This window comes from Petromyzon marinus, chromosome 72 (assembly GCF_048934315.1).
Source record: "Petromyzon marinus isolate PM22_M1 ecotype Great Lakes invasive population chromosome 72, UKy_Petmar_22M1.pri1.0, whole genome shotgun sequence".
Classification (NCBI taxonomy): Eukaryota; Metazoa; Chordata; class Hyperoartia; order Petromyzontiformes; family Petromyzontidae; genus Petromyzon; species Petromyzon marinus.
In genome coordinates this window covers 6,463,478-6,487,959 of record NC_133738.1, presented here as the reverse complement: position 1 = coordinate 6,487,959, position 24,482 = coordinate 6,463,478, and the positions used below count along the sequence as shown (strand labels likewise).

The following is a 24,482-nucleotide window of genomic DNA, read 5'->3' as shown; positions in this document are numbered from 1 at the left end:
GACACACACAGGTACACACAGGTAGACACACACACAGTCACCGGTACACCCACACACACAGTCACACACACACACAGTCACACACACACACAGTCACACACACACAGTGACACACACAGGTACACACACACACAGGTACACACACACAGTCACAGGTACACACACACACAGTCTCACACACACACAGGTAGACACACACACAGTCACAGGTACACACACACACACACACAGTCACACACACACACAGTCACACACACACACAGTCACACACACACAGTGACACACACAGGTACACACACAGTCACACACAGTCACAGGTACACACACACACACAGTCACACACACACAGTCACACACACACAGTGACACACACAGGTACACACACACACAGTCACACACACACAGTCACAGGTACACACACACAACAACAACAACCGCCATTCGCCACTAAGTGGCGGTGACGTCACCACGTCGCTTGTGCCAGGCTATGTGCACCCTGAGGCCACGTGAAGTGTCGAACGCCCGCTGGCAGGAGGTCACGGGGCAGACCCAGGTGCCACGGGTCGACTGACTGAGATGACTGGCTGATGCACCACCTGTGCCCCCTACTGTGCCAACCTGCTGTGCTTTAGCCACCCGGCGCTCCGCTCGCTGTTGTGAGCGTCGCTCCTCCGCCCTCCGTTGTTGTTGGAGGGCGACTGCCTCCAACTGCCCAGTAGCATCCTTCACGAGCCTCCTCCACAGAGGCCGATCTTGACACCGCTGGTACCAGTCATCGGCAAGTCCACTCAGCTCCACGTCCTCCTGTACCACATCACTCCATCTCTTCTCTAGCCCGTGCCGCGCCCGCTTAGCCCCCTCAATCCGGCCAAACAAAAGCTGTTTCGGCATGCGGTGGCTGGGCATGCGGGCTACATGACCCAGCCATCGCAGCCTTGCCTGCCGGAGGAGCTCACCGATGGGACCCTGCCCAGATCTTTCAAGGATTTGTGAGCTCCTCACACAATCCAGTCTGGTTAAACCCAGGATGGATCGTAGGCAGGCCAGCCTAAATGTTTCTAACCGGCGAAGATGTTCCATTAGGGGGGTCCACGTTTCGCAAGCGTAGAGAAGGGAGGGAATGACCGTGGCCGAGAAGACCTGAAGCTTAGTGAGGAGCGACAGACCAGGTAGCTTCCACACAGCGTTACGCAACCGATGAAAAGATATTGCCGCTCGACTGATTCGGAGTGAGACCTCTGCTGTTAAACTGGAGCCAGTCATAAGCACACACACACACAGTCACACACACACAGTCACACAAACACACACACATAGGTACACACACAGGTACACACACACACAGGTACATACACACAGGTACACACACACAGGTACACACACACACACACAGGTACACACACACAGGTACACACACACAGGTACACACAACAACAACAACAACCGCCATTCGCCACTAAGTGGCGGTGACGTCACCACGACGCTTGTGCCAGGCTATGTGCACCCTAAGGCCACGTGAAGTGTCGAACGCCCGCTGGCAGGAGGTCACGGGGCAGACCCAGGTGCCACGGGTCGACTGACTGAGATGACTGGCTGATGCACCACCTGTGCCCCCTACTGTGCCAACCTGCTGTGCTTTAGCCACCCGGCGCTCCGCTCGCTGTTGTGAGCGTCGCTCCTCCGCCCTCCGTTGTTGTTGGAGGGCGACTGCCTCCAACTGCCCAGTAGCATCCTTCACGAGCCTCCTCCACAGAGGCCGATCTTGACACCGCTGGTACCAGTCATCGGCAAGTCCACTCAGCTCCACGTCCTCCTGTACCACATCACTCCATCTCTTCTCTAGCCCGTGCCGCGCCCGCTTAGCCCCCTCAATCCGGCCAAACAAAAGCTGTTTCGGCATGCGGTGGCTGGGCATGCGGGCTACATGACCCAGCCATCGCAGCCTTGCCTGCCGGAGGAGCTCACCGATGGGACCCTGCCCAGATCTTTCAAGGATTTGTGAGCTCCTCACACAATCCAGTCTGGTTAAACCCAGGATGGATCGTAGGCAGGCCAGCCTAAATGTTTCTAACCGGCGAAGATGTTCCATTAGGGGGGTCCACGTTTCGCAAGCGTAGAGAAGGGAGGGAATGACCGTGGCCGAGAAGACCTGAAGCTTAGTGCGGAGCGACAGACCAGGTAGCTTCCACACAGCGTTACGCAACCGATGAAAAGATATTGCCGCTCGACTGATTCGGAGTGAGACCTCTGCTGTTAAACTGGAGCCAGTCATAAGCACACTGCCCAGGTATGGGAAACTCTCCACTCTCTCCACAACTGCCCCATCACCGATTGGGAGTTGTGGGGGTGGAGTGTCCGATGGTACAAAATACCCAGGCAGGTGCTTAGTTTTGGTGGGGCTGATGGTAAGGCCCCACCTCTTAGTGGCACGCTCCAGTCTCAGCAGCAGCGTCTCCAACTCCTCCTCTGACTGAGCAGCTATTACCAAGTCATCAGCATACATAACGTGGTTGAGCAATAGGGAGCCATCCCTTGACCGCACCCGGGCATCGATTAGCCTCCCATTATATCTGTACCATATGGAGATTCCCCCGGTACAGCTATTGAAGGCTTCACGAACTACGTGGTCAAAATAGATGTTAAATAATGTGGGAGCCAGAGGACATCCCTGTCGCACCCCAAGGTGTACAGGGAATGGCTCTGACTCCCGGCCACGTAGTTTTACCCGCGCCCGCTCACCATCATGAAGGTCCTTAATGATCGTGAGCAGAGGGTCAGGTACTCCAAAAGCACGAAGAACGACCCAGAGCCCAGGCCTACTGATGGTATCATAGGCCTTGACCAGGTCAATAAAGCAGAGATGTAGGTGTTGTTGGAATTCCCTACACCTCTGCTGTAGCAGACGGACAGAAAATATGGCATCTGTGCAGGACCGCCCTTTCCTGAAACCGCATTGGGGCTCCGCAAGCCTCTCCTCAGCGTGCCTGGCAAGGCGATGCTGAATAATCCTTGCCAGGACCTTTCCCGGCACACTGAGGAGTGAGATGCCCCTGTAGTTGTTACAGTCTGTGCGGTCCCCCTTCTTAAAAAGGGGGACCACCAGGGCATCCTTCCAATCCTGCGGAACCCGTCCAGTGGTCCAGACTGTTGTTATGATGTCATATAGGGCAGTCTGTGCACAAACGCCACCCTCCCTCAGCATTTCGCTTGGGAGATCATCTCTGCCCGCTGCCTTTCCTGGTCTCAGACTCCGGATCGCCTTCAATACTTCATCAGCAGCTGGCACCTCAGCCAGCCACTCACAGGGGGTGACTTCATCCGATATTTGAGGCACCGCAGCCTCAGCAGGGTCATCCTCACTTTGTGCCACGATGTTTTCCTGGCTGAGGGATTTTCCCTCCCCCAGGACCTCACAGAAATGCTCAGCAAATCTGCGAACCTGTTCCTGGGGGTCGGAAATTGGATCACCGTTTTTTCCCCTAATTATGGTAATAGGTGTGGCGCTGCAGGTTACTTTTTTGATGGAGTTAAATAGAGATTTGTGATCACGGGCCACTGAGGCAGACTCCATCTCCTCAGCAACCCGCGACTACCACCCATCCTTGCAGCGCCTCACGGCTCTCCGAACCTCCGAGCGAAGGCTGCGGTAAGCCTCCTCATTCTCTGATGTGGGATTCTGTAGCCGATGACAGTGGGCCTGTCGCTTTTTCTCAACCATCCTGAACAACTCCTCTGTCATCCAGGGTGTCTGGGGAGGTCTGGACCGCGTACCCAAAGCAGCCATTGCAGCTGCATGAGTCACAGTCCTAAACCTCGCCCATTTACCCTCGACATCAGGAGGAGTCGGGGACGATGCCAATCCCAGCCGCAAGCGATGATGAAATTCTCGCTTGCAACTTTCATCAGATAACTGAGACCAGGCCACTTTAGGTTGGAATGGGGTCCTGGGTGTACACCCACCACCGGAGTGGAAGAATGGCAGGCGCATCTTACAGATGACTAGTCGATGGTCAGAGGGCAGATCAGCTCCACGGTAGGTCCTGGTGTCAAGGACATGGGCTCGCATTCGCTGGTCCGTCACTATGTAGTCCAGCAGATGTTCTTGCTTGGACCCGGCATGCATCCATGATGTTGTGTGGATGCGCCGATGCCGGAACAGCGTGTTGGTAATTACAAGCCCATGGGCTGCACAAAAATCTAGCAGCCTCCTACCGTTGTTATTGAGCTGATCTGGCCCATGCCCTCCAATCACTCCAGACCAGGTGCCAGTATCATGACCAACTCGGGCATTGAAGTCACCCAACATGATGACTCTATCCCGAGGGGCCACTTTAGCCAGCACCTGTGACAGGAGGTCATAGAAGGCATCTGACTCATCGGCTTTGCCTGCATCCCTCCACGGATGTTCATCTTCGGTGGGGGCATAAGTAACCACGACCACCATTCCTCGCCTCCGGTTGATGGGAAGGCGAGCCCAAAGTAGCCTGGGGCTTACAGCTTCCCACACCTCACCGCCACGCTCCCACGCCCCCTTCATTCTTTTGTTCAAAAGAAGACCCACACCCTGTTGTTTGGCAGTCTGCTGCCCCGAGTAGAGGACTGTCCACCCCTCATGGTGGCAGGAGCCAGAGCCGGTCCACCGGACCTCCTGAATGCCGCATAGATCCAGGCGGTACCGGTCCAGCTCCCGACAGAGGAGTGGCAGCCTCTCCTCTGCAGTGAGCGTTCGAACATTCCACGTGGCCAACCGTAGTGGCTTTTCGTTGTTTCTGGAGTAGCCCCGAGGGTAGGTATTCAATCTCCTGGCTCCGCCAATTGGGGTTTGGCCAGGAGACGTCATAGACGCCTGGCCCCCCGGGGCCTCCGGCACAAGCTTAGTTGTTACATATTTCAGTTTAATTCGTAGTTTCGTGGTAATTAATTGAAGGTGGAGGGGTTACCAGCCCCTCGCACCCGTCCAGAGCCCCCGTTTAGCCCCTGTGGTGGACACATATGCCATGAGGGGAGGAGCCAATCAAAATTGGATCTCCCCCCACAGCGCTGTCCACGACAGAGTTGCCCGTCCGGCACCGCGAGGAGGTAGGGGGTTGTTTTGCCGGACCAGGTACACACACACACAGGTACACACACACACATACAAGTACACACACACAGGTACACACACACAGGTACACACACACAGGTACACACACACACACAGTCAAAGGTACACACACACACAGTCACACACACACAGTCACAGGTACACACACACACAGTCACAGGTACACACACACACAGTCACACACACACAGTCACACACACACACAGTCACAGGTACACACACACAGTCACACACACACAGTCACACACATAGGTACACACACAGGTACACACACACACAGGTACACACACACAGGTACACACACACACACAGGTACACACACACACACAGGTACACACACACAGGTACACACACACACACAGGTACACACACACAGGTACACACACATACAGGTACACACACACACACACACACAGGTACACACACACACACAGGTACACACACACACAGGTACACACACACACAGGTACACACACACACACAGGTACACACACACACAGGTACACACACACACAGGTACACACACACACAGGTACACACACACAGGTACACACACACAGGTACACACACACAGGTACACACACACAGGTACACACACACAGGTACACACACACACACAGGTACACACACACACACAGGTATACACACACACAGGTACACACACACAGGTACACACACACAGGTACACACACACACAGGTACACACACACACACACAGGTACACACACACACACACAGGTACACACACACAGGTACACACACACACAGGTACACACACACACACAGGTACACACACACACACAGGTACACACACACAGGTACACACACACAATTTCGATTTAAAGCTTTCGTGACTGCAAGGATTCATCTTCTTTGGCTCTTTCGGTAAAGTCACCACCACGTAGAATGAGAATAAAATAATAAATTGATAAAATAAAATAGCACAATAATATTCTCACGACGTTTCGGCCACAACACAAGCGGCCTTCATCAGGTGAAGGGACGAGACTGTCTGGAGGACAGCGCTGGAGTGAGAGCCACGCTCAGATCGCGACCTTTAAGCTGTGTCAGAAGAAACAAAGCGCCTTGACAAAGGAATTAGCATAGAATTTAGCATTGAAATGGCCCAGTGATTATCTTGTGACTGGTCACAGAAATGGCTATGTTAAAGTTAAAGCATACACATCCGCAGAGGCACCCCTTGACAAAGGAATTAACATAGAATTTAGCATTGAAATAGCTAAGTTAAAGCATACACATCCGCAGAGGCACCCCTTGTGTGTGTGTACCTGTGTGTGTATGTGTATATGACTGTGTGTGTGTACCTGTGTGTGTGTGTACCTGTGTGTGTGTGTATATGACTGTGTGTGTGTGTACCTGTGTGTGTGTACCTATGTGTGTGTGTGTGTTTGTGTACCTGTGTGTGTGTACCTGTGTGTGTGTACCTGTGTGTGTGTACCTGTGTGTGTGTACCTGTGTGTGTACCTGTGTGTGTGTGTACCTGTGTGTGTGTGTGTACCTGTGTGTGTGTATATATGACTGTGTGTGTGTATGACTGTGTGTATGACTGTGTGTCTGACTGTGTGTGTGACTGTGTGTGACTGTTTGTATGACTGTGTGTATGACTGTGTGTGTGTATGACTGTGTGTATGACTGTGTGTGTATGACTGTGTGTGTGTCTGTGTGTGTGTATGACTGTGTGTGTATGACTGTGTGTGTGTATGACTGTGTATGTGTGTGTGTGACTGTGTGTATGACTGTGTGTGTATGACTGTGTATGTGTGTGTGTGACTGTGTGTGTGTGTGACTGTGTGTGTGTGACTGTGTGTGTGTGAGCGTGCCACTAAGAGGTGGGGCCTTACCATCAGCCCCACCAAAACTAAGCACCTGCCTGGGTATTTTGTACCATCGGACACTCCACCCCCACAACTCCCAATCGGTGATGGGGCAGTTGTGGAGAGAGTGGAGAGTTTCCCATACCTGGGCAGTGTGCTTATGACTGGCTCCAGTTTAACAGCAGAGGTCTCACTCCGAATCAGTCGAGCGGCAATATCTTTTCATCGGTTGCGTAACGCTGTGTGGAAGCTACCTGGTCTGTCGCTCCGCACTAAGCTTCAGGTCTTCTCGGCCACGGTCATTCCCTCCCTTCTCTACGCTTGCGAAACGTGGACCCCCCTAATGGAACATCTTCGCCGGTTAGAAACATTTAGGCTGGCCTGCCTACGATCAATCCTGGGTTTAACCAGACTGGATTGTGTGAGGAGCTCACAAATCCTTGAAAGATCTGGGCAGGGTCCCATCGGTGAGCTCCTCCGGCAGGCAAGGCTGCGATGGCTGGGTCATGTAGCCCGCATGCCCAGCCACCGCATGCCGAAACAGCTTTTGTTTGTCCGGATTGAGGGGGCTAAGCGGGCGCGGCACGGGCTAGAGAAGAGATGGAGTGATGTGGTACAGGAGGACGTGGAGCTGAGTGGACTTGCCGATGACTGGTACCAGCGGTGTCAAGATCGGCCTCTGTGGAGGAGGCTCGTGAAGGATGCTACTGGGCAGTTGGAGGCAGTCGCCCTCCAACAACAACGGAGGGCGGAGGAGCGACGCTCACAACAGCGAGCGGAGCGCCGGGTGGCTAAAGCACAGCAGGTTGGCACAGTAGGGGGCACAGGTGGTGCATCAGCCAGTCATCTCAGTCAGTCGACCCGTGGCACCTGGGTCTGCCCCGTGACCTCCTGCCAGCGGGCGTTCAACACTTCACGTGGCCTCAGGGTGCACATAGCCTGGCACAAGCGTCGTGGTGACGTCACCGCCACTTAGTGGCGAATGGCGGTTGTTGTTGTTGTGTGACTGTGTGTGTGTGACTGTGTATGTGTGTGTGTGTATGTATGTGTGTGTGTGACTGTGTATGTGTGTGTGTGTGACTGTGTATGTGTGTGTGTATGTGTGTGTGTGACTGTGTGTGTGTGTGTATGTGTGTGACTGTGTGACTGTGTGTATGATTGTGTATGACTGTGTGTGTGACTGTGTGTGTGTGTGACTGTGTGTGTATGACTGTTTGTGACTGTGTGTGTGTGTCTGTGTGTGTGTGTGACTGTGTGTGTGTGTGTGACTGTGTGTGTGTGTGTGTGACTGTGTGTGTGTGTGACTGTGTGTGTGTGTGTGACTGTGTGTGTGTGTGTCACTGTGTGTGTGTGAAGCGATAGTGTAACTGTTAGCGCTACGCTGCGCTATGAACCTGGTGACCCAGGTTCGATTCCCGCTCACGGCCAACACCAGTGACGATTATCTGAACCGGTCCCGGGCCTCCCCTAGGTCGACTCAGCCTCAAATGAGTACCTGGTGCGGTGTGTAAACATTGCCACTAGGGAGACAAAGGCGGTCGGGCGTGGTGCTGGCCACCCACCCCTTCGTGTACCGATCCGGCCTTCATAGGTGCTCGCTAATAGCACTTGCCCCTACAGTCTGTTAAGGCTATTGTCTGTATGTGTGTGTGTCTCTGTGTGTGTGTCTGTGTGTCTGTGTGTGTGTCTCTGTGTGTGTGTCTGTGTGTGTGTCTCTGTGTGTGTGTCTGTGTGTCTGTGTGTGTGTCTGTGTGTGTGTGTGTCTGTGTGTGTGTGTCTATGTGTGTGTGTGTGTGTGACTGTGTACGTTTGTGTGTGTACGTTTGTGTGTGTACGTTTGTGTGTGTACGCGTGTGTGTGTACGTGTGTGTGTGTGTGACTGTGTGTGTGTATGACTGTGTATGACTGTGTGTGTGTATGTGTGTGTGTGTGAATGTGTGTGTATGTGTGTGTGTGACTGTGACTGTGTGTGACTGTGTGTGTATGACTGTGTGACTGTGTGTGTGTGTGACTGTGTGTGTGTGTATGACTGTGTGTGTATGACTGTGTATGACTGTGTATGACTGTGTGTGACTGTGTGTGTGTGACTGTGTGACTGTGTGTGTGTGACTGTGTGTGTGTGACTGTGTGTGTGTCACTGTGTATGTGTGTGTGTATGACTGTGTGTGACTGTGTGTGTGTGTCACTGTGTGTGTGTGACTGTGTGTATGTGTGTGTATGACTGTATGTGTATGACTGTGTGTGACTGTGTGTGTGACTGTGTGTGTGTATGTGTGTGTGTGACTGTGTGTGTGTGACTGTGTGTGTGTGACTGTATGTGACTGTGTGTGTGACTGTGTGTATGACTGTGTGACTGTGTGTATGACTGTGTGTGTGTGTATGACTGTGTGTGTGTGATTGTGTGTGTGTGATTGTGTGTGTATGTATGTCTGTATGACTGTATGTGTGACTGTGTGTGTGTGACTGTGTGTGTGTGACTGTCTGTATGACTGTGTATGGCTGTGTATGACTGTGTGTATGACTGTGTGTGTATGGTCCGGCAAAAACAACCCCCTACCTCCTCGCGGTGCCGGACGGGCAACTCTGTCGTGGACAGCGCTGTGGGGGGAGATCCAATTTTGATTGGCTCCTCCCCTCATGGCATATGTGTCCACCACAGGGGCTAAACGGGGGCTCTGGACGGGTGCGAGGGGCTGGTAACCCCTTCACCTTCAATTAATTACCACGAAACCACGAATTAAACTGAAATATGTAACAACTAAGCTTGTGCCGGAGGCCCCGGGGGGCCAGGCGTCTATGACGTCTCCTGGCCAAACCCCAATTGGCGGAGCCAGGAGATTGAATACCTACCCTCGGGGCTACTCCAGAAACAACGAAAAGCCACTACGGGTGGCCACGTGGAATGTTCGAACGCTCACTGCAGAGGAGAGGCTGCCACTCCTCTGTCGGGAGCTGGACCGGTACCGCCTGGATCTATGCGGCATTCAGGAGGTCCGGTGGACCGGCTCTGGCTCCTGCCACCATGAGGGGTGGACAGTCCTCTACTCGGGGCAGCAGACTGCCAAACAACAGGGTGTGGGTCTTCTTTTGAACAAAAGAATGAAGGGGGCGTGGGAGCGTGGCAGTGAGGTGTGGGAAGCTGTAAGCCCCAGGCTACTTTGGGCTCGCCTTCCCATCAACCGGAGGCGAGGAATGGTGGTCGTGGTTACTTATGCCCCCACCGAAGATGAACATCCGTGGAGGGATGCAGGCAAAGCCGATGAGTCAGATGCCTTCTATGACCTCCTGTCACAGGTGCTGGCTAAAGTGGCCCCTCGGGATAGAGTCATCATGTTGGGTGACTTCAATGCCCGAGTTGGTCATGATACTGGCACCTGGTCTGGAGTGATTGGAGGGCATGGGCCAGATCAGCTCAATAACAACGGTAGGAGGCTGCTAGATTTTTGTGCAGCCCATGGGCTTGTAATTACCAACACGCTGTTCCGGCATCGGCGCATCCACACAACATCATGGATGCATGCCGGGTCCAAGCAAGAACATCTGCTGGACTACATAGTGACGGACCAGCGAATGCGAGCCCATGTCCTTGACACCAGGACCTACCGTGGAGCTGATCTGCCCTCTGACCATCGACTAGTCATCTGTAAGATGCGCCTGCCATTCTTCCACTCCGGTGGTGGGTGTACACCCAGGACCCCATTCCAACCTAAAGTGGCCTGGTCTCAGTTATCTGATGAAAGTTGCAAGCGAGAATTTCATCATCGCTTGCGGCTGGGATTGGCATCGTCCCCGACTCCTCCTGATGTCGAGGGTAAATGGGCGAGGTTTAGGACTGTGACTCATGCAGCTGCAATGGCTGCTTTGGGTACGCGGTCCAGACCTCCCCAGACACCCTGGATGACAGAGGAGTTGTTCAGGATGGTTGAGAAAAAGCGACAGGCCCACTGTCATCGGCTACAGAATCCCACGTCAGAGAATGAGGAGGCTTACCGCAGCCTTCGCTCGGAGGTTCGGAGAGCCGTGAGGCGCTGCAAGGATGGGTGGTGGTCGCGGGTTGCTGAGGAGATGGAGTCTGCCTCAGTGGCCCGTGATCACAAATCTCTATTTAACTCCATCAAAAAAGTAACCTGCAGTGCCACACCTATTACCATAATTAGGGGAAAAAACGGTGATCCAATTTCCGACCCCCAGGAACAGGTTCGCAGATTTGCTGAGCATTTCTGTGAGGTCCTGGGGGAGGGAAAATCCCTCAGCCAGGAAAACATCGTGGCACAAAGTGAGGATGACCCTGCTGAGGCTGCGGTGCCTCAAATATCGGATGAAGTCACCCCCTGTGAGTGGCTGGCTGAGGTGCCAGCTGCTGATGAAGTATTGAAGGCGATCCGGAGTCTGAGACCAGGAAAGGCAGCGGGCAGAGATGATCTCCCAAGCGAAATGCTGAGGGAGGGTGGCGTTTGTGCACAGACTGCCCTATATGACATCATAACAACAGTCTGGACCACTGGACGGGTTCCGCAGGATTGGAAGGATGCCCTGGTGGTCCCCCTTTTTAAGAAGGGGGACCGCACAGACTGTAACAACTACAGGGGCATCTCACTCCTCAGTGTGCCGGGAAAGGTCCTGGCAAGGATTATTCAGCATCGCCTTGCCAGGCACGCTAAGGAGAGGCTTGCGGAGCCCCAATGCGGTTTCAGGAAAGGGCGGTCCTGCACAGATGCCATATTTTCTGTCCGTCTGCTACAGCAGAGGTGTAGGGAATTCCAACAACACCTACATCTCTGCTTTATTGACCTGGTCAAGGCCTATGATACCATCAGTAGGCCTGGGCTCTGGGTCGTTCTTCGTGCTTTTGGAGTACCTGACCCTTTGCTCACGATCATTAAGGACCTTCATGATGGTGAGCGGGCCCGGGTAAAACTACGTGGCCGGGAGTCAGAGCCATTCCCTGTACACCTTGGGGTGCGACAGGGATGTCCTCTGGCTCCCACATTATTTAACATCTATTTTGACCGCGTAGTTCGTGAAGCCTTCAATAGCTGTACCGGGGGAATCTCCATATGGTACAGATATAATGGGAGGCTAATCGATGCCCGGGTGCGGTCAAGGGATGGCTCCCTATTGCTCAACCACGTTATGTATGCTGATCATTTGGTAATAGCTGCTTAGTCAGAGGAGGAGTTGGAGACGCTGCTGCTGAGACTGGAGCGTGCCACTAAGAGGTGGGGCCTTACCATCAGCCCCACCAAAACTAAGCACCTGCCTGGGTATTTTGTACCATCGGACACTCCACCCCCACAACTCCCAATCGGTGATGGGGCAGTTGTGGAGAGAGTGGAGAGTTTCCCATACCTGGGCAGTGTGCTTATGACTGGCTCCAGTTTAACAGCAGAGGTCTCACTCCGAATCAGTCGAGCGGCAATATCTTTTCATCGGTTGCGTAACGCTGTGTGGAAGCTACCTGGTCTGTCGCTCCGCACTAAGCTTCAGGTCTTCTCGGCCACGGTCATTCCCTCCCTTCTCTACGCTTGCGAAAGTGGACCCCCCTGGTGGAACATCTTCGCCGGTTAGAAACATTTAGGCTGGCCTGCCTACGATGCATCCTGGGTTTAACCAGACTGGATTGTGTGAGGAGCTCACAAATCCTTGAAAGATCTGGGCAGGGTCCCATCGGTGAGCTCCTCCGGCAGGCAAGGCTGCGATGGCTGGGTCATGTAGCCCGCATGCCCAGCCACCGCATGCCGAAACAGCTTTTGTTTGGCCGGATTGAGGGGGCTAAGCGGGCGCGGCACGGGCTAGAGAAGAGATGGAGTGATGTGGTACAGGAGGACGTGGAGCTGAGTGGACTTGCCGATGACTGGTACCAGCGGTGTCAAGATCGGCCTCTGTGGAGGAGGCTCGTGAAGGATGCTACTGGGCAGTTGGAGGCAGTCGCCCTCCAACAACAACGGAGGGCGGAGGAGCGACGCTCACAACAACGAGCGGAACGCCGGGTGGCTAAAGCACAGCAGGTTGGCACAGTAGGGGGCACAGGTGGTGCATCAGCCAGTCATCTCAGTCAGTCGACCCGTGGCACCTGGGTCTGCCCCGTGACCTCCTGCCAGCGGGCGTTCGACACTTCACGTGCCCTCAAGGTGCACATAGCCTGGCACAAGCGTCGTGGTGACGTCACCGCCACTTAGTGGCGAATGGCGGTTGTTGTGTGTATGGCTGTGTGTGTGATTGTGTGTGTATGTATGTCTGTGTGACTGTGTGTGTGTGACTGTGTGACTGTGTGTGTATGACTGTGTATGACTGTGTGTGTGTGTGACTGTGTGGCTGTCTGTATGACTGTGTATGTGTAGGAGCCCGCGTGGCCATCAAGAAGATTTCGTGTGCCTTTGTGTGTATGACTGTGTGTGTGTGTGTATAACTGTGTATGACTGTGTGTGTGTGTGTATGACTGTGTATGACTGTGTGTGTGTGTGCCTGTGTGTGTATGACTGTGTGTGTGTATAACTGTGTATGACTGTGTGTGTGTGTGTGTATGACTGTATGACTGTGTGTGTGTGACTGTGTGTGTATGACTGTGTGTGTGTATGACTGTGTGTGTATGTATGTCTGTATGACTGTATGTGTGACTGTGTGTATGATTGTGTATGACTGTGTGTGTGACTGTGTGTGTGACTGTGTGACTGTGTGACTGTGTGTGTGACTGTGTGTGTGACTGTATGACTGTGTATGACTGTGTATGACTGTGTGTGTGACTGTGTGTGTGTATGACTGTGTATGACTGTGTGTGACTGTGTGTGTGTGATTGTGTGTGTGTGTATGTCTGTATGACTGTATGTGTGACTGTGTGTGTGTATGACTGTGTGACTGTGTGTGTATGACTGTGTGTGTGTGACTGTGTGTGTGTGACTGTGTGTGTGACTGTGTGACTGTGTGTGACTGTGTGACTGTGTGTGACTGTGTGTGACTGTGTATGACTGTGTGTGACTGTGTGTGACTGTGAGTGTGACTATGTGTGTGACTGTGTGTGTGTGTGACTGTGTGTGACTGTGTGACTGTGTGTGTGACTGTGTGACTGTGTGTGACTGTGTGACTGTGTGACTGTGTGTGACTGTGTATGACTGTGTGTGACTGTGAGTGTGACTGTGTGTGTGTGACTGTGTGTGACTGTGTGTGACTGTGTGTGTGACTGTGTGACTGTGTGTGACTGTGTGTGACTATGTGTGTGACTGTGTGTGTGACTATGTGTGTGACTGTGTGTGTGTGTGACTGTGTGTGACTGTGTGTGACTGTGTGTGTGACTGTGTGACTGTGTGTGTGACTGTGTGACTGTGTGTGTGACTGTGTGTGACTGTGTGTGACTGTGAGTGTGACTGTGTGTGACTGTGTGTGTGACTGTGTGTGTGTGTGACTGTGTGTGTGTGTGACTGTGTGTGACTGTGTGACTGTGTGTGACTGTGTGTGACTGTGTGTGTGACTGTGTGTGTGACTGTGTGACTGTGTGTGTGACTGTGTGTGTGACTGTGTGACTGTGTGTGTGTGTAGGGGCCCGCGTGGCCATCAAGAAGATTCCGTGTGCCTTTGACGTGACAACGACCGCCAAGAGGACTCTGTGTGTGTGTGGGTGACTGTGTGTGTGTGTGACTGTGTGTGTGTGACTGTGTGTGTGTGACTGTGTGTGTGTCACTGTGTGTGTGTCACTGTGTGTGTGTCACTGTGTGTGTATGACTGTGTGACTGTGTGTGTGTGTGACTGTGTGTGTATGTGTGTGTGACTGTGTGTGTGACTGTGCGTGTATGACTGTGTGACTGTGTGTGTGTATGTGTGTGACTGTGTGTGTGTGACTGTGAGTGTGTGACTGTGAGTGTATGACTGTGTATGACTGTGTGTGACTATGTGTATGACTGTGTGACTGTGCGTGTGTATTACTGTGTGTGACTGTGTGACTGTGTGTGACTGTGTGTGTGTGACTGTGTGTGTGACTGTGTGTGTGTGACTGTGTGTGTGTGTGTGTATTACTGTGTGTGACTGTGTGTGTGTGTGACTGTGTGTGTGTGACTGTGTGACTTTGCGTGTGTATTACTGTGTGTGACTGTGTGTGTGTGTGACTGTGTATGACTGTGTGTGACTGTGTGTGTGTGACTGTGACTGTGTGTGACTGTGTGTATGACTGTGTGTGTGACTGTGTGTGTGTGTGACTGTGTGTGTGTGTGACTGTGTGTGTATGACTGTGTATGACTGTGTGTGTGACTGTGTGTGTGACTGTGTATGTGTGTGTGACTGTGTGTGTGACTGTGTGACTGTGTGTATGTGTGTATGCATGACTTTGTATGACTGTGTATGTCTGTATGACTTTATGTATGACTGTGTGTGTGACTGTGTGTGACTGTGACTGTGTGTGACTGTGACTGTGTGTGTATGACTGTATGTGTGACTGTGTGTGTGTGACTGTGTGACTGTCTGTATGACTGTGTATGACTGTGTGTGTGACGGTGTGTGTGTGTGACTGTGTATGACTGTGTATGACTGTGTGACTGTGTGTGTGACTGTGTGACTGTGTGTGTGTAGGGGCACGCGTGGCCATCAAGAAGATTCCGTGTGCCTTTGACGTGACAACGACCGCCAAGAGGACTCTGTGTGTGTGTGTATGACTGTGTGTGTGTGACTGTGTGTGTGACTGTGTGTGTGTGACTGTGTGTGTGTGTGACTGTGTGTGTGTGTGACTGTGTGTGTGTGACTGTGTGTGTGTGTGACTGTGTGTGACTGTGTGTGACTGTGTGTGTGACTGTGTGACTGTGTGTGTGACTGTGTGACTGTGTGTGACTGTGTGACTGTGTGACTGTGTGTGACTGTGTGTGACTGTGTGTGACTGTGTATGACTGTGTGTGACTGTGAGTGTGACTATGTGTGTGACTATGTGTGTGTGTGACTGTGTGTGACTGTGTGTGACTGTGTATGACTGTGTGTGACTGTGTGTGACTGTGTGTGTGACTGTGTGTGTGACTGTGTGTGTGACTGTGTGACTGTGTGTGTGTAGGGGCCCGCGTGGCCATCAAGAAGATTCCGTGTGCCTTTGACGTGACAACGACCGCCAAGAGGACTCTGTGTGTGTGTGGGTGACTGTGTGTGTGTGTGACTGTGTGTGTGTGACTGTGTGTGTGTGACTGTGTGTGTGTCACTGTGTGTGTGTCACTGTGTGTGTATGACTGTGTGACTGTGTGTGTGTGTGACTGTGTGTGTATGTGTGTGTGACTGTGTGTGTGACTGTGTGTGTATGACTGTGTGACTGTGTGTGTATGTGTGTGTGTGTGACTGTATGTGTGTGTGACTGTGAGTGTGTGACTGTGAGTGTATGACTGTGTATGACTGTGTGTGACTATGTGTATGACTGTGTGACTGTGCGTGTGTATTACTGTGTGTGACTGTGTGACTGTGTGTGACTGTGTGTGTGTGACTGTGTGTGTGACTGTGTGTGTGTGTGTGTATTACTGTGTGTGACTGTGTGTGTGTGTGACTGTGTGTGTGTGACTGTGTGACTGTGCGTGTGTATTACTGTGTGTGACTGTGTGTGTGTGTGACTGTGTATGACTGTGTGTGACTGTGTGTGTGTGACTGTGACTGTGTGTGACTGTGTGTGTGTGTGACTGTGTGTGTGTGTGACTGTGTGTGTGTGTGACTGTGTGTGTATGACTGTGTATGACTGTGTATGACTGTGTGTGTGACTGTGTGTGTGACTGTGTATGTGTGTGTGACTGTGTGTGTGACTGTGTGACTGTGTGTATGTGTGTATGTATGACTGTGTATGACTGTGTATGTCTGTATGACTTTATGTATGACTGTGTGTGTGACTGTGTGTGACTGTGACTGTGTGTGTATGACTGTATGTGTGACTGTGTGTGTGTGACTGTGTGACTGTCTGTATGACTGTGTATGACTGTGTGTGTGACGGTGTGTGTGTGTGACTGTGTATGACTGTGTATGACTGTGTGACTGTGTGTGTGACTGTGTGACTGTGTGTGTGTAGGGGCACGCGTGGCCATCAAGAAGATTCCTTGTGCCTTTGACGTGACAACGACCGCCAAGAGGACTCTGTGTGTGTGTGTGGGTGACTGTCTGTATGACTGTGTATGACTGTGTGTGACTATGTGTATGACTGTGTGACTGTGCGTGTGTATTACTGTGTGTGTGTGTGTATGACTGTGTGTGTGTGACTGTGTGTGTGACTGTGTGTGTGTGACTGTGTGTGTGTGTGACTGTGTGTGTGTGTGACTGTGTGTGTGTGACTGTGTGTGTGTCACTGTGTGTGTCACTGTGTGTGTATGACTGTGTGTGACTGTGTGTGTATGACTGTGTGACTGTGTGTATGACTGTGTGTGTGTGACTGTGTGTGTGTAGGGGCACGCGTGGCCATCAAGAAGATTCCGTGTGCCTTTGACGTGACAACGACCGCCAAGAGGACTCTGTGTGTGTGTGTGTATGACTGTGTGTGTGTGTGACTGTGTGTGTGTGACTGTGTGTGTGTGACTGTGTGTGTGTGACTGTGTGTGTGTCACTGTGTGTGTGTCACTGTGTGTGTGTCACTGTGTGTGTGTCACTGTGTGTGTATGACTGTGTGTGACTGTGTGTGTATGACTGTGTGACTGTGTGTGTGTGACTGTGTGTGTGTGACTGTGTGTGTGACTGTGTGTGTATGTGTAGGAGCACGCGTGGCCATCAAGAAGATTCCGTGTGCCTTTGACGTGACAACGACCGCCAAGAGGACTCTGTGTGTGTGTGTGTGTGACTGTGTGTGTGTGACTGTGTGTGTGTCACTGTGTGTGTGTCACTGTGTGTGTATGACTGTGTGTGACTGTGTGTGTGACTGTGTGTGTGTGACTGTGTGTGACTGTGTGTGTGTGACTGTGTGTGTGACTGTGTGTGTATGTGTAGGAGCACGCGTGGCCATCAAGAAGATTCCGTGTGCCTTTGACGTGACAACGACCGCCAAGAGGACTCTGTGTGTGTGTGGGTGACTGTGTGTGTGTGACTGTGTGTGTGACTGTGTGTGTGACTGCGTGTGTGTGACTGTGTGTGACTGTGTGTGACTGTGTGTGTATGACTGTGTGACTGTGTGACTGTGTGTGTAGGGGCACGCGTGGCCATCAAGAAGATTCCGTGTGCCTTTGACGTGACAACGACCGCCAAGAGGACTCTGTGTGTGTGTGTGTGTATGACTGTGTGTGTGTGTGACTGTGTGTGTGTGACTGTGTGTGTGTGTGACTGTGTGTGTGTGACTGTGTGTGTGTCACTGTGTGTGTGTCACTGTGTGTGTGTCACTGTGTGTGTATGACTGTGTGTGACTGTGTGTGTATGACTGTGTGACTGTGTGTGTGTGACTGTGTGTGTGTGACTGTGTGTGTGACTGTGTGTGTATGTGTAGGAGCACGCGTGGCCATCAAGAAGATTCCGTGTGCCTTTGACGTGACAACGACCGCCAAGAGGACTCTGTGTGTGTGTGTGGGTGACTGTGTGTGTGTGTGTGACTGTGTGTGTGTGACTGTGTGTGTGTCACTGTGTGTGTGTCACTGTGTGTGTATGACTGTGTGACTGTGTGTGTGTGTGACTGTGTGTGTATGTGTGTGTGACTGTGTGTGTCACTGTGTGTGTGTGTCACTGTGTGTGTGTGACTGTGTGTGTGTGACTGTGTGTGTGTGACTGTGTGTGTGACTGTGTGTGTGTAGGGGCACGCGTGGCCATCAAGAAGATTCCGTGTGCCTTTGACGTGACAACGACCGCCAAGAGGACTCTGTGTGTGTGTGACTGTGTGTGTGTGACTGTGTGTGTGTGACTGTGTGTGACTGTGTGTGTATGACTGTGTGACTGTGTGACTGTGTGTGTGTGTGTGACTGTGTGTGACTGTGTGTGTGTGTGACTGTGTGTGTATGACTGTGTGACTGTGTGTGTGACTGTGTGACTGTGTGTGTGTGTAGGGGCACGCGTGGCCATCAAGAAGATTCCGTGTGCCTTTGACGTGACAACGACCGCCAAGAGGACTCTGCGTGAACTCAAGATGCTGCTCCACTTCAAGCACGACAACGTCATCGCCATCCGGGACCTACTGCTGCCGCAAGACCCACGCAACTTCAAGGACGTGTGAGGGCCCGCCACGTGGAGACACGTGTCTCTAAGTGTCTCCATGTGTCTTCATGTGTCTCCACCTGTCTCCACGTGTCTACACGCGTCTCCACGTGTCTCCACGCGTCTCCACGTATCTCCACGCGTCTCCACGTGTCTCTAAGTGTCTCTAAGTGTCTTTACGTGTCTCTAAGTGTCTCTAAGTGTCTCTAAGTGTCTCCACGTGTCTTCGCGTGCCTCTAAGTGTCTCTAAGTGTCTACACGTGTCTCTAAGTGTCTCTAAGTGTCTCTAAGTGTCTACACGTGTCTCTAAGTGTCTCTAAGTGTCTACACATGTCACACGTGTCTCTAAGTGTCTCTAAGTGTCTCTAAGTGTCTACACGTGTCTCTAAGTGTCTCTAAGTGTCTACACGTGTCTCTAAGTGTCTCTAAGTGTCTCCACGTGTCTCCATGTGTCTACAAGTGTCTCTAAGTGTCTCTAAGTGTCTCTAAGTGTCTCTAAATGTCTACACGTGTCTCTAAGTGTCTCTAAGTGTCTCCACGTGTCTACACGCGTCTCCACGTGTCTCCACGCGTCTCCACGTGTCTCCACGCGTCTCCACGTGTCTTCGCGTGCCTCTAAGTGTCTACACGTGTCTCTAAGTGTCTCTAAGTGTCTCTAAGTGTCTACACGTGTCTCTAAGTGTCTCTAAGTGTCTACACATGTTACACGTGTCTCTAAGTGTCTCTAAGTGTCTCTAAGTGTCTACACGTGTCTCTAAATGTCTCTAAGTGTCTACACGTGTCTCTAAGTGTCTCTAAGTGTCTCCACGTGTCTCCATGTGTCTACAAGTGTCTCTAAGTGTCTCTAAGTGTCTCTAAGTGTCTCTAAATGTCTACACGTGTCTCTAAGTGTCTCTAAGTGTCTCCACGTGTCTACACGCGTCTCCACGTGTCTCCACGCGTCTCCACGTGTCTCCACGCGTCTCCACGTGTCTTCGCGTGCCTCTAAGTGTCTCTAAGTGTCTACACGTGTCTCTAAGTGTCTCTAAGTGTCTCTAAGTGTCTACACGTGTCTCTAAGTGTCTCTAAGTGTCTACACATGTCTACACGTGTCTCTAAGTGTCTCTAAGTGTCTACACGTGTCTCTAAGTGTCTCTAAGTGTCTACACGTGTCTCTAAGTGTCTCTAAGTGTCTCCACGTGTCTCCATGTGTCTACAAGTGTCTCTAAGTGTCTCTAAGTGTCTCTAAGTGTCTCTAAATGTCTACACGTGTCTCTAAGTGTCTCTAAGTGTCTCCACGTGTCTACACGCGTCTCCACGTGTCTCCACGCGTCTCCACGTGTCTCCACGCGTCTCCACGTGTCTCTAAGTGTCTCTAAGTGTCTCTAAGTGTCTCTAAGTGTCTTTACGTGTCTCTAAGTGTCTCTAAGTGTCTCTAAGTGTCTCCACGTGTCTTCGCGTGCCTCTAAGTGTCTCTAAGTGTCTACACGTGTCTCTAAGTGTCTCTAAGTGTCTCTAAGTGTCTGCACGTGTCTCTAAGTGTCTCTAAGTGTCTACACGTGTCTCCACGTGTCTCTAAGTGTCTCTAAGTGTCTCCACGTGTCTCTAAGTGTCTCTAAGTGTCTCTAAGTGTCTCTAAGTGTCTCTAAGTGTCTACACGTGTCTCTAAGTGTCTCTAAGTGTCTACACGTGTCTCTAAGTGTCTACACGTGTCTCTAAGTGTCTCTAAGTGTCTCCATGTGTCTCTAAGTGTCTCCACGTGTCTCTAAGTGTCTCTAAGTGTCTCTAAGTGTCTACACGTGTCTCTAAGTGTCTCTAAGTGTCTCTAAGTGTCTACACGTGTCTCTAAGTGTCTACACGTGTCTCTAAGTGTCTCTAAGTGTCTTTACGTGTCTCTAAGTGTCTCTAAGTGTCTCTAAGTGTCTCCACGTGTCTTCGCGTGCCTCTAAGTGTCTCTAAGTGTCTACACGTGTCTCTAAGTGTCTCTAAGTGTCTCTAAGTGTCTACACGTGTCTCTAAGTGTCTCTAAGTGTCTACACGTGTCTCCACGTGTCTCTAAGTGTCTCTAAGTGTCTACACGTGTCTCCACGTGTCTCTAAGTGTCTCTAAGTGTCTACACGTGTCTCCACGTGTCTCTAAGTGTCTCTAAGTGTCTACACGTGTCTCCACGTGTCTCTAAGTGTCTCTAAGTGTCTACACGTGTCTCCACGTGTCTCTAAGTGTCTCTAAGTGTCTCCACGTGTCTCTAAGTGTCTCTAAGTGTCTCTAAGTGTCTCTAAGTGTCTCCACGTGTCTCCACGTGTCTCTAAGTGTCTCTAAGTGTCTCTAAGTGTCTCTAAGTGTCTACACGTGTCTCTAAGTGTCTCTAAGTGTCTCTCAGTGTCTACACGTGTCTCCACGTGTCTTCGCGTGCCTCTAACTGTCTCTAAGTGTCTACACGTGTCTCTAAGTGTCTCTAAGTGTCTCCACATGTCTCTAAGTTTCTCTAAGTGTCTCTAAGTGTCTCCACCCGTCCCCCACGTGTCTCCACCCATCCCCCACGTTTCCCTACGTGTCCCCCACGTGTCCCCCACGTGTCCCCCACGTTACCTCCGCTAGCTACGTGGTCCTGGACCTCATGGAGAGCGACCTGCACCAGATCATCCACTCGTCACAGTCCCTGAGCGCCGAGCACGTGCGATACTTCCTGTACCAGCTGCTGCGGGGCCTCAAGTTCGTGCACTCGGCACGGGTCCTCCACCGCGACCTGAAGCCCTCCAACCTGCTGGTGAACGAGACGTGCGAGTTGAAGATCGGAGACTTCGGCATGGCGCGGGGGATGGCCTCCCTGTCGCCGGGAGGGCACCAGGCTCAGCCGGTGAGGACGCCGTGGGTGTGGTGTGTGGGTGGGTTGGTTGGTTGGTTGGTGGGTTGGTTGGTTGGTGGGTGGGTTGGTGGGTGGGTGAGTGGGTGGGTGGGTGAGTGGGTGGGTGGGTTTGTGGGTGAGTGGGTTGGTGGGTGAGTGGGTGAGTGGGTGGGTGGGTGAGTGGGTGGGTGGGTGGGTGAGTGGGTGGGTGGGTGAGTGGGTGGGTGGGTGAGTGGTGGGTGGGTGGGTGAGTTGGTGGGTGGGTGGGTGAGTGGGTGGGTGGGTGGGTGAGTGGGTGGGTGAGTGGGTGAGTGGGTGGGTGAGTGGGTGGGTGGGTGAGTGGGTGGGTGGGTGGGTGAGTGGGTGAGTGGGTGGGTGGGTGAGTTGGTGGGTGAGTGGGTGAGTTGGTGGGTGAGTGGGTGAGTTGGTGGGTGGGTGGGTGAGTGGGTGGGTGGGTGAGTTGGTGGGTGGGTGGGTGAGTGGGTGGGTGGGTGGGTGAGTGGGTGGGTGGGTGAGTGGGTGGGTGGGTGGGTGAGTGGGTGAGTGGGTGGGTGGGTGGGTGAGTGGGTGGGTGGGTGGGTGAGTGGGTGGGTGGGTGAGTTGGTGGGTGAGTGGGTGGGTTGGTGGGTGGGTGGGTGAGTGGGTGGGTGGGTGGGTGAGTTGGTGGGTGGGTTGGTGAGTGGGTGGGTGAGTGGGTGGGTGGGTGGGTAAGTGAGAGGGTGAGTGGGTGAGTGGGTGAGATGTTGGGTGAGTGAGTGATTGAGTGAGTGGGTGGGTGGGTTGGTGGGTGGGTGGGTTGGTGGGTGGGTTGGTGGGTGGGGTTGGTGGGTGAGTGGTGAGTGGGTAGGTGGGTGGGTGAGTGAGTGAGTGAGTGGGTGGGTGGGTTGGTGGGTGAGTGGGTTGGTGGGTGAGTGGGTGAGTGGGTGGGTGAGTGAGTGGGTGGGTGGGTGGGTTGGGGAGTGGGTGGGTGGGTGGGTGAGTGAGTGGGTGGGTGGGTGGGTTGGGGAGTGAGTGGGTGGGTGAGTGAGTGAGTGGGTGAGTGGGTGGGTGAGTGGGTGGGTGAGTGGGTGGGTGAGTGGGTGGGTGAGTGGGTTGGTGAGTTGGTGGGGTTTTCTGAGTGGGTGGGTGAGTTGGTGAGTGGGTGGGTGAGTGGGTGGGTGGGTGGGTGAGTGGGTGAGTGAGTGGGTGGGTGAGTGAGTGAGTGAGTGGGTGGGTGGGTGGGTTGGTGGGTGAGTGGGTTGGTGGGTGAGAGGGTTGGTGGGTGAGTGGGTGAGTGAGTGGGTGAGTGAGTGGGTGGGTGGGTGGGTGAGTGAGTGAGTGGGTGGGTTGGTGGGTGAGTGGGTGAGTGGGTGGGTGAGTGAGTGAGTGAGTTGGTGGGTGAGTGGGTTGGTGGGTGAGTGGGTGAGTGGGTGAGTGAGTGGGTGGGTGAGTGGGTGAGTGGGTGGGTGAGTGGGTGGGTGGGTTGGTGGGTGAGTGGGTGGGTGGGTGAGTGGGTGGGTGAGTGGGTGGGTGGGTGGGTGAGTGGGTGGGTGAGTGAGTGGGTGAGTGGGTGGGTGAGTGGGTGGGTGGGTTGGTGGGTGGGTTGGTGAGTGAGTGAGTGGATTTCTGAGTGGGTGGGTGGGTTGGTGAGTGGGTGGATGGAGTGGGTGGGTGGGTGAGTGGGTGAGTGAGTGAGTGAGTGGGTGAGTGAGTGAGTGGGTGGGTGGGTTGGTGGGGAGTGGGTTGGTGGGTGAGAGGGTTGGTGGGTGAGGGTGAGTGGGTGGGTGGGTTGGTGGGTGAGTGGGTGGGTGAGTGGGTCAGTGGGTGGGTGAGTGAGTGGGTGAGTGAGAGTGAGTGGGTGGGTTGGTGGGTTGGTGGGTGAGTGGGTGAGTGGGTGGGTGGGTGAGTGGGTGGGGTGAGTAGTGAGTGGGTGAGTGAGTTGGTGGGTGAGTGAGTTGGTGGGTGAGTGGGTTGGTGGGTGAGTGGGTGAGTGGGTGGGTGAGTGGGGTGGGTTGGTGGGTGAGTGGGTGGGTGGGTGAGTGGGGTGGGTGAGTGGGTGGGTGGGTGAGTGAGTGGGTGAGTGGGTTGGTGGGTGGGTTGGTGGGTGAGTGGGTGAGTGAGTGGGTGAGTGGGTGGGTGAGTGGGTGGGTGAGTGAGTGAGTGAGTGGGTGGGTGGTTGGGTGAGTGGGTGAGTGGGTGGGTGGGTGAGGTGGGTGGGTGGGTTGGTGGGTTGGTGAGTGGGTAAGTGGGTTCGTGAGTGGGTGGGTGGGTGGGTGAGTGAGTGGGTGGGTTGGTGGGTGAGTGAGTGAGTGGGTGGGTGGGTTGGGGAGTGAGTGGGTGGGTGGGTGAGTGAGTGAGTGGGTGGGTGAGTGGGCGAGTGGGTGGGTTGGTGGGCGAGTGGGTGGGTTGGTGGGTGGGTGAGTGTGTGAGTGGGTGGGCGAGTGAGTGGGTGGGTGGGTGGGTTGGTGGGTGAGTGGGTGGGTGGGTGGGTGAGTGGGTGGGTGGGTGGGTGAGTGGGTGGGTGGGTGGGTGAGTGGGTGGGTGGGTGGGTGGGTGAGTGGGTGGGTGGGTGGGTGAGTGGGTGGGTGGGTGGGTGAGTGGGTGGGTGGGTGGGTGAGTGGGTGGGTGGGTGGGT

The 24,482-nt window shown here is 53.3% G+C and overlaps 1 protein-coding gene across 1 annotated transcript in view; it reads left to right on the top strand.

Annotated features, from left to right (window-relative positions):
• The window catches only part of LOC116937143 (uncharacterized), a 60,691-nt gene that overhangs the window by 5,788 nt on the left and 30,421 nt on the right, over nucleotides 1–24,482 (top strand). The window contains exons 3-4 of the mRNA XM_076055750.1: nucleotides 18,897–19,059; nucleotides 21,622–21,880. Of these exons, the coding sequence (XP_075911865.1) occupies nucleotides 18,897–19,059; nucleotides 21,622–21,880 (422 nt within the window). The remainder of the gene's footprint in view (nucleotides 1–18,896; nucleotides 19,060–21,621; nucleotides 21,881–24,482) is intronic.